This window comes from Pollachius pollachius, assembly GCF_949987615.1.
Source record: "Pollachius pollachius genome assembly, chromosome: 3".
Taxonomy (NCBI): domain Eukaryota; kingdom Metazoa; phylum Chordata; class Actinopteri; order Gadiformes; family Gadidae; genus Pollachius; species Pollachius pollachius.
In genome coordinates, this window is record NC_136936.1 from 50,163,545 (window position 1) to 50,176,571 (window position 13,027).

At 49.2% G+C, this 13,027-nt stretch overlaps 1 protein-coding gene across 1 annotated transcript in view; it reads left to right on the plus strand.

Moving 5' to 3' along the window:
* Nucleotides 1–4,232: 4,232 nt before the first annotated feature.
* Nucleotides 4,233–13,027, plus strand: part of LOC307073905 (uncharacterized protein) — a gene marked incomplete at its 5' end in the record, with an annotated part of 15,267 nt that continues 6,472 nt past the window's right edge. Inside the window, one exon of the mRNA XM_079733860.1 lies at nt 4,233–4,319. Coding sequence (XP_079589986.1) covers nt 4,233–4,319 — 87 coding nt within the window. The remainder of the gene's footprint in view (nt 4,320–13,027) is intronic.

Consider the following 13,027-nt stretch of genomic DNA (forward strand, 5'->3'; position numbering starts at 1 on the left):
CTATGTAATTCCCGGTTCTTCTTGACACCTGTACCATTCACCGCTAATTACTAACAATCAAGCTTTCAAGGAACGAGAAGTGATTGTCTGTGCGTGTAATAAAAACACACGTAGCCCGGCGAGTTGAAACCGTCTCTGGGTTGGAGATGCGTTGCGTTAATTATGGGACAGATGCATAGTCAATTAAAGAGGAAACAGAGAGCAGAGCAGACTCCTGCAGACAAGCCTGTTAAGACCGGCTATTCATTATGCATTTGACATGGGTAAGGTAAGTGGAGGTGAAATAATCACATCATATTAGTGCCATCCCTGTTTGAATGAGGATGTAGGCCAACATATCTTAAGTGTCCATGATGGAGGCCTTCTTACCCTCTATATTGATGATGTACGCCTACATATATTCAGTATTGATGATGTACACCTACATATATTCAGTATCCATGATGTAGACCTACTTATCTTCAGTATTGATGATGTAGGCCTACATATCTTCTGTATGGATGATGTAGGCCTATACATCTACAGTATTGATGGTGTAGGCCTACATATCTTCACTATCCATGATGTAGACCTACATATCTTTAGTATCAATTCTGTTCTCTCAATCTCTGTCCTCCACCACCACAAAATCTTGCAATATGGCAGCCAATCAGAGCAGCAATCATTTGCATAACCCCATGCCCTTCCAGAACAGCCTGTGTGTCAAAATGTAGAAAACGAGAGACTGAATCTCAAACTACAGGGGCTGGTTTTAGTTTTTTTTCATACAGACTTCACCAACATCTTGTAAATACCCCATGCAACAGTTTTAAAATGAAAAAAAAGACGTTTAATACAGGATCTTTAATAGTAAATTAGTATGAGTAACTAACAAATAATTATAATTTAAAAAAAATATCTATTTATTTATTTTAATTTAATTTAATTTCATCATATTTAGTAATTTAATCATAGTGAAAAAGTAATTGAATGTGACTATATTAATAAACAATATCGCATGGCTGACTCACATTTAAAAATAGAGGTTTATACATGCATGCATACATACATTCAGTGATGCATATTTCATGTCACTTTTCTCGAGGAGTTAATAATGTATTATTTTCATAATGAATGACCCTGTAAGCCTGACCGCCGGAGGAGGTAAATAAGAGGTGGATGTGGAGAGGCACAGAGGAGCCGGCCTCTCTGCTGGTCCTTTCTGTCTGCATGCTGAGAAACGGTGGGCGCAGAGTCACATGACCCATGGAGCCCCAACATCGTCTCCCATGGGGAGGCCAAGTGTCCTACCCTGCACACACACACACACACACACACACACACACACACACACACACACGCACACACACACACACACACACTCACACACACACACACACACACACACACACACGCACACACACGCACACACACACAAACACACACTCACACACACAAACAAATACACATGCATGCACAGACACACACACACACACAGAAAAACCAACACACACACACACAGCTACACACACACACACACACACAAATAAATACACATGCATGCACAGACACACACACAAACACACACACAGAAAAACCAACACACACACACACACAGCTACACATACACACACACACACACACAAACAAATACACGTGCATGCACAGACACACACACAAACACACACAGAAAAAACAACGCAAGCACACACACAGACAAATACATAAATATACAGCCACACAAACACACACACACACACACATGCATGCACAGACACACATACACACAGACACACACACAAACACAAATACACCTGCATGCACAGAAACACACTCACTCACTCACACACACACACACACACACACACACACACACAATACAATGCAGCTCTTACTGTGTGTGCACTGTGTGTCCAGTCTTTATGTGTGTATTATTGTTTCAGAAATGCGAAAATAGAACATAATATTATATCTTAAAAAGTTGCACGTTAACCAAGAAAGTGTCCCCACCCCCTCCATTTAGTTTACCCTCAGGACCCTGAGTCCTTGGCGTCCTGTTCGGACCTTGAACCTCGGGACAGCTCGACCGCTTGTGCCGAACCCAGCAGCGTACGGGGCGAGGCACAGAGGAAGCACTCCCCCCCAGGCCACCTGCTGGGGGGGAGGGCTCCCTCCCAGCGCTCTGACGGCACTGCGTCTAATGGCCCCTAATCATCACCATTATCTGCCTGGCAAGTCCGGTCCTCGGCTCGCTGGGGCCCCTTTGGGGCCTACCCCCAAACACACACAGACGTCCGCCGACGGTTCTACTCAGAGGCCCCTTAGGGCGGGTCCCCAACAGGCGGTTCCTGGGGATGCGGGGGGGGCCCTTCTGGATTATCTCTGCCGTAACATCTGAGGAACGACGTTCCGGTGGTTCTTGGTACGAGTGTCTTGTTTGATTTGAAGCTGCACGGATTAATTGGACTTTGATGGGTGACGAAGCAGCCCTGACGGAGCTCTGCTGTGTTTAGGCCGTGCCACTCTTTGATGGCGTTTGATCGTGTTTATCTGACTAAAGGAGGAAATCCGCTCCTTTACAGCAGAAAGAGCCCCAGCAGCTTACATGCTCTAGATAAACAATGTGTTCACCCGGCTCCATGATCCTGGCTGAATTAACATGTTTCTTCACAATCCACCCTGATATTATATATATATATGTGTGTGTGTGGGTGTGGGTGTGTACATGTGTGTGCATGTATGTGTATGCGTACGTGTGTGTGTGTGTGTGTGTGTGTGTGTGTGTGTATGTGTATGAATGTCTATATGTGTATGTATGTATGCGTATGTAGTTCTCAAACAGAAATACAATAGTTTTGTAACACTGGGTCCTCAACGCACTCTGATGCCTGCTGACAGTGACACACACACACACACACACACACACACACACACACACACACACACACACACACACACACACACACACTCTATTATTCATGGGTCTATTTAAATTTAGAAAGCAGAAAGGCTTGTGTGCTGCGGACTGGCTGTGCTTCCAGTACAGCTCCTCGCTGCTCGCTGCTCCTCATTTCTTATGTAACTCCTCAGGCTTCACGGATCGTGCCTCAACCCGTGTGTGACAACTTTCGTGCCCTCTCATGTCCAGCGTCCGCACAAATTCACAATCAACCACACAGGGATCAAAGCGCGGTGCCGGAGAATCAATGTTCACTTCTGAACCCATCAATATAATAATACAAAACATAACTCAGTGTGTGTGTGTGTGTGTGTGTGTGTGTGTGTGTGTGTGTGTGTGTGTGTGTGTGCGTGTATTGGGGGGTTGTTACCATCCATTGCACAAGAAATGAAGAGAAAGGGGAAAAAAAAGCATCAGGGGAAAAAGGCAGAGGAGGGAATGTGCTGCGGTAGGTTTGGATGTCGTGCACGCAGGGTGAAATATTTTTAGATATTGTCTGAGACTGCGCGCATCAAGCCCTCAGAGCTCGGCTACAGATGGAGCCCGAAACGAAGACGCCGGGGCGCCAGAGTTCACATCCAGCCGCGTTTAAGGAATCACACCGACTGATGAGGCTGGAAAACAACACCACACGCGCTCGCCCTCAGTCCACGTGAATCACCGCCACACGCACACAGCAGCCACGCAAAGAAGGGAGACGGCCTCAACCTACCTGTAGGGCAGCGGCTCCACAGAGTCCTAACGACGGCTGACGCTGAGAGACGGCATTGCACCGCGCAAACAGTCAGACGCCCCGGGTAGGAAAACACCCGAGAACGAACCCGGCGGCGGCGGTGACGACGAAGGTGGCGCGCACGCACACGCACACGCACACGCACACGCACACGCACGGTCACGCGGCGCTCCTGGCGTCCTCCGGAGCGGGCTGGTGCGTGTCTGTGTGAGGGCAGCCTCCCCCTGAATGAGCGGGGCTGTGTGGTGTGTGCATGAACAGGCAGTGTCTGCGCATCAGTCAGGGGGGGGGAGGGGGGGGCATTCGGTATTCTGAGGAGCGTGCACGTGGAGATAAGTGCACGCCCCCCACCCCCCCCCTCCGTGAGTGTTTGACACGGCCAGATTAATCACAGGTTGCCAAAGCATGGAAAATACAGAAGCAGGGCGGGGGGAAGGAGGCTTCTTTCTGGGGAGGGGGGTAGTGGGGTGGGCGGTGTTATTTTGGGGGACGTGGGGGTTCTCGTTTTATTATGGGTTGCCTTACTTGATGTAGCAGTCACGCCCCTCTCTACTGGCGCCCATGTCCCAGCCATTGGGGGGCCCCTGGGAAGACCCCCAGGGGCCTGGCGGCGGCGGCGGTGGTGGTGGGGGCCAGCCCGACGCCTTGGTTCTGTGGCTGGAGGGGGAGGGAGGGGAGGAGAGACAGGGAGAGAGGGAGGGAGAAGGAGAGAGAGGGAGTGAAAGGGAGGAGAGGGAGGGAGAAAGAAAGAGGGGGGGGGGAGAGAGAGAGGGAAAGGGGGGAGAGCGAGGGAGGGAGAGAGAGAGAGGTAGACAGAGCGAGATCGGGAAAGAGAGGGAGGGAGGGAGAGACAGAAAGAGAGACGTCATGCATTGTGCATGCAATGTGATGGTACGATGTTGGGCATGTGCAAACAGCACCAACAACGTAGAATTACCAGAGCCAGCACTGAATGTAGAAAAAGGAATTCCTTGGATTCAGTTGAAATACCCTCGGATATATTAACCAATCTTTACAAGTACAGGATTCTATCAAATAAATAGAGCTTAGTTATGGAGAATGAAAAAGACGGCAGGTCGGGGCGTTGGGTGCATTCCGAGCTAAAATCCTTTAGAGCGATCACCAATCTCAAGTCTACCTGAGCCATCCTTGAGCAAGGCGCCTAAGCCCCTAGCTGCTCCTTGAGGGTGCTATCGGTACGATTTCACAGTTATGAGGATAGAGAGAGAGACAGAGAGAGCGGAAAAGATCCGAAGATGCAAGATCTTGAAAATGATCAACCAAGAAAGGCTCCTCTCTGCTCCCTCCCTATCTACGTTTCTCCACCATTGAGGAGTGTTGAATTTACACACCTGTGATGGACAGGTCAGATGCATTCCCCTAACCAATCAGGGAAGGGATGCGCTGATTGGTCAGAAATGAGCCGGGAGCGGTCTAACATCTAAATGGCTCAGACAGAAGCAGCCGCGGTCGAGTCAAACCGATATTTTCACGGAGCATTTCACTTCCCAATAGCTGACGGATGGTAGTGCTATTTCAAACAAATGACACTCCGATAATAGGCCCTAAATACGATCTACAACCCCTTTAATCACATGCATCGTGTATGCTCATGAATCCAAATCCTCGCTTCGAGTCACGTAGGATCAAAATGTCTGCCAACTAATGTCGGCCAGGAAGACCCGCAGCAGCGGAGTAAGGCAGGCTAAAGCTACAGAAGCGCGTGTTCCAGTGGACGCATCCCGGCCTGTTCTAACCAGTAGTCACTGGATCCAAAGTCAAACGGGTGATGTAACCCAACGCGGCCAGGCGCACTCCAGCCTTTCGCCGCTGCTGGGAGTCTGGAGATGAGTTTGGCTTCTTGATGTCAGCACAGCGTTCATTAGGGTTAGAGCGCTGGACACGTTCGTCTCTGTCACGTCACCCCCGCCACCCCGGAGGAAGCTAACTCAGAGGGGAGGAGGGGGGAGGTGAAAGAATCAAAGGGCGACTCCATTGTGTGGAAACTACAGGACTCAAGCCATGTATAGGAATCGAAAAAAATCTTTTATCTTTCAGAAATTATTTGTGTGTTTCATCATGTTGTGGTTAAGCCATAGCCTTTCACATCTCATATCATGTAAGCATTCGGTTGAGCTATTTAACACACACACACAGACACACACACACACACACACACACACACACACACACAGGCACGCACTCATCTGTGGTCCCTCCACTTCATGGCGTTCTGTGCACACCGGCGATGGCAGTGCGTTTCTACGGCGGTACGTTGTGTCACTTCAAAGGCTGCTGTGCTCTCTTATAGGCTCTTTGCATTCATTATTCAAAGCCTCTCCTTTTCCCCAGTAATGTTTCCCCAGCGACTGTACAGCAGAGGATAACGCAGCGAGCGGCTGTCTGTGTACGGAGACGCGTTGCCGTGTGGCCCTCCGGAGGTACTAGCGTCTCTACGGGACGTGATGGGGGAGCAGCCATCGCAAGGGGTAGATTTTTCATTAGTGTCACGCAAAGTATACGATGGCGACTGGCGGAGGAAGGAGATGTAGGTTCAGGAAAAAAATAACAAAACATTTTCCGATCCGAGTAAACGTGACTTTGTCGGATGACAAAGGCCCTTGAGGAAAGCCAAGTGCGTGGTTGATCTGTTATCCAATCAAAGCCTCAAACGGTCATGATGTCATCAGGCAGATTATGTGATGCTTGGTTTAGCAGAGAGGATGTGAGCACCCCAACACGTTCCCCTGTGTTGGGAGTTCCGTGGTTATTAGTGCGTTGACATGAGTATGGATTCATCTGACCCGTGACACATAAGCATCGAGCAGCAGTCCGGGTTATGGCGGAGCATGTTGAACTTGTGTCCTCCAGCTAAATAAAATCGTGTGACATCAAAACACAACGGCCCGCGAAACACAAGCCCTGCGTTGATCCGATCGACGTGTCCCACTTCCTCGTTCCAATTTGTGCTAAAAAAGCACTATCTCTGGTTCACATATACAAAAGTAATGCTTAGCTCACATAAACCTTTCGTAAAGTTATAATTGGCTTGGCAGAGAGCAGTATATTTAAAAGCTATTTTAAACCCCTTCTATTCTCTGCACTAATATAAGTATACCCACACATATTTGGAAGCTATCTCCGATTTGGTGCAGAAATTAAGCATTCTACTCACGGCCTCTGATGATGTACCATCAACACAGCGTTCTGATGCGACAGTCAGCCCAGAAAAGTCCATTCTTGTTCGCTCAGCGACTAATCTGGTTTTCGTGTCTCTTCCCCAAGCAGCACAGAGATAGATGTTGCTATCTTGTTTTTTATATTTCTTGAATAATATATATATATAAATAGGAGGCTAGGAAGTGTATTGTGCAGCCTGGAAGACTCAGAGGCTCAGTCAGTAAGCTCTTACAGAGAAGCAGAAAAGTGTCCAGCCACTATTTGACAGTGAAACTGATCCTTCTCAGCAGGCATTAATAAATGATGTTCGCACTGTCACACAGGCCTGAGTAATGGAGCACCAAGTGGGCAGACCGTGCTACACAATTCATGAACAGTTTACACAAGAGGCAGTGGCAAGACAATTAACAAAAATCATTTGTTCAAATATTATTCCCCCCACCCCCACCCTGCTTTCAATCTCACGGTGTGAGTCAAAGCAGACAGGAACCTGCCAGGTGACGTCCGTGTGCTCCTGGAGGTAACTCACCTGTGGGGACCTATGGAGTGAATCTGAGATGGGATTTGAAGGCAGTTGCAACCTAACACCTAATTACAGAAACATCCCATCATAGCGGATGCAAATGCAATAGTGATATAAATTAATATTCGTTTCGTAAAGGTTATACATAAATACGCTAAACTAATTACTCCCCATTTAAATATTTGTTAATCGGGCGCATAAGAAAAGCCTTTAGGCAAACGAAAGAAGAACCGCCCCCATTTCACACTTTGTCGTCTAATAATAGTTAGTACTAGTAGCATGGAACCAATAACATATCAATAGTCATCTTTAAACACAGCGGGGAGACTCCTGTTTGCCAGGACACTGCCATAACTTCAGAGTCCCTCTATGAAATGTTAATGAAGAATCTGATCCTTTCCGTATCACTATGTAACACTTTCACTGCTCTTTGCACGAAACCGGCCCTGAAGTCGATGCAGTGTGAGCAGTAGGGCTAACAGTGGGGCTTTCTGCTCACAGGAACGTGCTTCACGGAGCCAGACAATGTTAACAAGAGCGTGACATTCAATTATGCCTGCATAATTAATAGGAACAATGTCCATGGGCATTGACAATATGGAAACGCGGAAGTGCTGCTAAATCCCTCCATTGTTGGTACTAAGGATTAAGGACTCATTGGTACAGGGACAGGGATATAATGTTTGGATGCAGCTGGGTGCGCTGTGTATTATTGAACTATGGTGGGCTGGCTGTGACTCAGGGAGGTGGATCTCCTCCTGGACCCGGGGCTCAGTCCACATTCCAGAGCATGCCCGACACATCCTATTGGTTAACGTTGGGCTAGCATCACACACGCACAGGCATAGACACATACACACACATACACACACACACACACACACACGCACACACACACACACATACACGCGCATAGACACACACACACATAACACACCAGCACTGAGGCATGCATACACATGCACACACAAGCACGCATAGACACACACACACACACGCACACACACACACACACGCACACACGCATTGACACACACACACACACGCATTGACAAACACACACAACACACCAGCACTTACGCATGCATACACACATGCACACAGACGCAAGCACAGACGCATACTCAAACACACACATACACGCACAAACACAGGCAGAGACACACAAACACACAAACATACACACATGCATAAACTCACACATGCACAATTCTGCATAGACACAAACACACACACACACACACACAGGCGTCAGGTAGGCGTTTCAGTGACGCAAGCTCTTGCATTTTGTCAGGGATCTAAAGACAAACACACACACACACACACAAACACACAGAGGCAGACAATCACACGCAAGGTTGCGGACACTCACCCACACATACAATCACAAACCAAGACTGGCACGTGCACACACACACACATTCTTCCCTCTATCTGTCTTACTTTTTTTGCCTCACAATTTTTCGCATGGCCGCTTGTGCATCACACACAAACAGGACGGGATTCAGCGCTCCCCCCCTGCCCGCATTAGAGAGGGTGTGTGTGTGTGTGTGTGTGTGTGTGTGTGTGTGTGTGCGTGCATGCGTGTGTGCGTGTGTGTGTGTGTGTGTGTGTGTATGTGTGTGTGCGTGTGTGTGTGTGTGTGTGTGTTTACCCATGGGAAAAGCTGGTAATGTAATTCCCTTTGGATATGTAATCTGTGGCCAAGCAGCCAAACAACATAGCCCTCCTCCTTCATCTCCTCCTCCTCTTCCTCCCTGTTCTCCTCCCCTGCTCCCCATCTCCCTCAGGCTCATCCTCTCTCTCCTCCTCTCTCTCCTCCTCCCCATCCATATCTTTCTCCTCCTCCTCTTCCTCCCTGTTCTCCTCCCCTGTTCCCCATCTTCCTCCTCCTCCTCCTCCTCTCACTCCTCCTCCTCCTCCTCCTCCTCCTCCTCCTCCTCCTCCTCATAGAGCTAGGGGGAGTTCGGCCATAGAATCAGATTAGGAGCCTTCAGGGAGGTGAAGTGCGTGAGGAGCGTGACATTGGAATCAGAGGCTCCACAGGAAAGGTTTGCACTCCTGCCACACGGTGAAACTTTACTCAAATGTGTGCAATTATACTTTTACATTATATCTAATAAAGGGTTGAGTAATGGCCAGCATGGCATAAATGACCACTTTTAGCATTATAAACAGAACTGCACATAATGCCAAGACATATCTCGAAACTTCCTTGCTAGGATTTTGAGTTCCCTCATTATTAAATTAAAATTGCATCTCCACATTTCTACTGAATGACCCCCTCAGACAAAAAATTGCTGATCATTTCACCATTATTCCAAAAGAGCAGAACCACATATTTCTGCATTTGTCTTTGCAGGTTTGGATGTTGCCATGGGCAACTGTTCTATCCAGAGCCACTCTGGTGTCTCTGTACAGAACGGTTGTCTCTCTCTGTCTCTCTCTCTCTCTCTCTCTCTCTCTCTCTCTCCCTCCCGCTCTCTCTCTATCTTTCTCTGTCTCCCTCTCTATGTCTCTCTATTTATCTCTCTTTCTCCCACTCTCTCTCTCTCTCTCTCTCTCTCTCTCGCTCTCTCTCTCTCTCTCTCTCTCCCACTTCTCCCTCCGTCTGTTACTCTTTGTCTCAGTTATATCAGCTATATGTCTCTCTCTCCCTTCATCTCCCTGTCTCTCTCTGTCTCTCTCCCTTTATCTCCCTGTCTCTCTCTCTCTCTCTGTCTCTCTCCCCTTATCTCACTGTCTCTCTCGCTCTCTGTCTCCCTCCATGTCTCTCTTAGTCTCTCACCCTCACTCAAAGATCATTTGCTTGTAGTTCAAGGGCTCCTCAAGTATTTAAGCAGGAAAAAACACATTCTTTATACGATACAATGCCTTCGTAGTCACTGCTTGAAGCCACTAAAATACTGCCAATGACACACACACACACACACACACACACACACACACACACACACACACACACACACACACACTCACACACACACACACACACACACACACACACACACACACACAGTAATAAAGCCTGTGTGTATGTGAGTGCGTACATAAATCTTTCTCCCTCTCCAGCCACAGCAGCCCTCTGCAGGCTGATCCTGGAACTGTTTCCTTATCCTGGCCTGATGAATGTGCTGACGAAACGGCCCGCGGCCCTGAACGAGAGCCCGCCTCCTCCCCGGCTCCTGGTGCTATTCAGCCGCTCTCTGCTCCTCTTCCAGTGTCTGTGTCGCCATCGCATGGCTCGCAGACAACTCTTCTCCAAAGAGTGACGGACACAGGGGACGCGTGTGATTGGTCTGTCTTTTGATCCTCTCTGATCCTCCCAGGGAACTCTTTCTGCTAATCAGATTCAATCGGTTCCGGTGGCGTCGATGTAACATCATCTCTCTGTCCCTGGATGCTCCTGCATCAAACAATCAAAGAGTTTCAGGTCTGATTTTTGGTCGACAACTGTGATCATACTGTTGGTTTTGCTTTAGGCCTATAGGTAACACAATGTACGCACGTTACCCACAGCACATTGAATACACACAGCACAAGATTCTCACAAAAGAAAATAGACACACAGAAGAGCAAGAACAGACCAGTGTAAGCGCACACACAAAAAACACACACACACACACACACACACACACACACAGGATGTATCGCAATCAGTGTATCCATTTGGCCCTACACACCAAACAGATGTGTGTTTTATTGATCATTCCCTCGGAGGATTAAGGAAAACACCGTTTGCAACTTCAAGGAAATCGAGTGTTATCAAACAACTGCTTTCCGCCTCCCTGGCTGAACCATTTAACCTTCCTCAGATCTTCCCTCTGTGTTGAGTACCTTTTAAGTTAGAAAGGAAAACGTCTGCAAAATAAAAACCAAGGAGAACCATGCCATCGGCACTCCATCCTGTGACGTCGCGTCGGAGCAGAATAATCACAGAGCAGCAGATCTTCTGCACAACTTCTGAACCACGTGCCGTCCTTTCCCGGGTCACACAACAGACCATTAGCCACTGCCCCACCGCTGGCTGCCTGCGGAGTCAAAGTTCTCTCTGAGAGAACCACCACCCCCCTGACTGACTGACTGACTGACGCAGCAGCAGCAGCAGCCAACAACAGAATACATTCGGTGTCTCCATGAATCATGACATGGGGCCCTGATGTCCCGGGTCCACTGGGAGCAACGATCGTTCACGCCAACGCTACGAGGGGAAAACGGAAACGGCGCATGGAAGGCCTGGAACCCACTTGCTCACAGCCATCGACCGGTGACTACAGTGTGACACACGGCCGCGGGCGGCTGTTCCCTGCTGCCCCACGCTGACGCTGGACGTCTGATCTCCATGGAGGGTCTGGGAAACACTTTGCCCAGGATCAAAACCCCCTGGATGACTCATTGAGGACATAGAGAGAGAGGAGAGAGAGAGACTGAGAGAGACAGAGAGAAAGAGAGAGAGAGGGAGAGGGAGAGAGAGGGAGAGAGAGAGAGGGAGAGAGAGAGAGAGAGAGCGAGAGAGAGACTGAGAGAGAGGGAGAGAGAGAGGAGAGAGGGAGAGGGAGAGAGAGACAGAGAGCGAGAGAGAGACTGAGACTGAGAGTGAGATAGAGAAAGAGAGAGAGAGAGAGAGAGAAAGTGATAGAGAGAGCAATCACATTTCATTTGCTCCCATGATAAATGATCTAGATCTGATCAACAATCCCCCGCTATCCCCCTCCCCTCCCCCCCCCCCCCCCCCTCATTCACGACCCACGGCTCCCTCTCAGCCAATGGCGTGTGGCGTTGCTTCTGCGGTCGAATCCTCCTGAGAGGAGGACAGTCTCAGGAGGATCAACGCAGTCCAGCAGAGCCGTCTGCCCGCTTAACGTATGAATCCCCCGGCCTCAGCGATATAACCCCCCCGCTCCTCCAACACCTGTCCCCATGGAGACGAGACCTCATCCTCATTTACTTCATCATAAACCTGCAGGCTGAAGGTTTGACCCCCTCTTCCCCAGAGGACCCCGATTGCCGAGGTCAGCGGGGCACACGCTGCCTTCTGATTGGACGAGCCAACGCTCCTACCTGGATACGGCCTTTCTCTTGATTGACAGGTGCTCTTCACTTGTGGCTATTGGCCCTAGATTTATGCACCCTGGACTTCCGGTGTCAAAAAGATTGAACACACTTAAGCACACCCACATTGCCTCTATGAATTGCCTTCTTGCTTTCATGAGACCCTCATAATAATATACAAACATAAATATTCCAATGCAGCATTCCGGTCACAGGCCAACAATGGGAGGCGAGAACGCATCCATCAGCAGAACACAAACACACAGCAAAAGTTCAGCCCCGGACCCCCTGGGTCCTGCTACCCAGACGCTGCCCGGTCCGACCGGCCCGGGTCTCACCCCCCCCCCCCCCCCCCCCCCCCCCCCCCCGGCCCGGGTCTCACCCCCCCCGGCTCCCCTCCGTCTCCCCTCCCTCTCCAAGTGACCATGAGGCGATGTTCTCTCCCACCCACTCTCTCATTACTACATCATTGCTATGGGACCTTAACAACCGCCGGGCAATAAATAAAAACACACATCACCTCGTGCAGCACGGTCACACCAAGGGGGAGAGGGGGAGAGAGACTAGAGAGGGGGAGAGAGACTAGAGAGGGGGAGAGAGA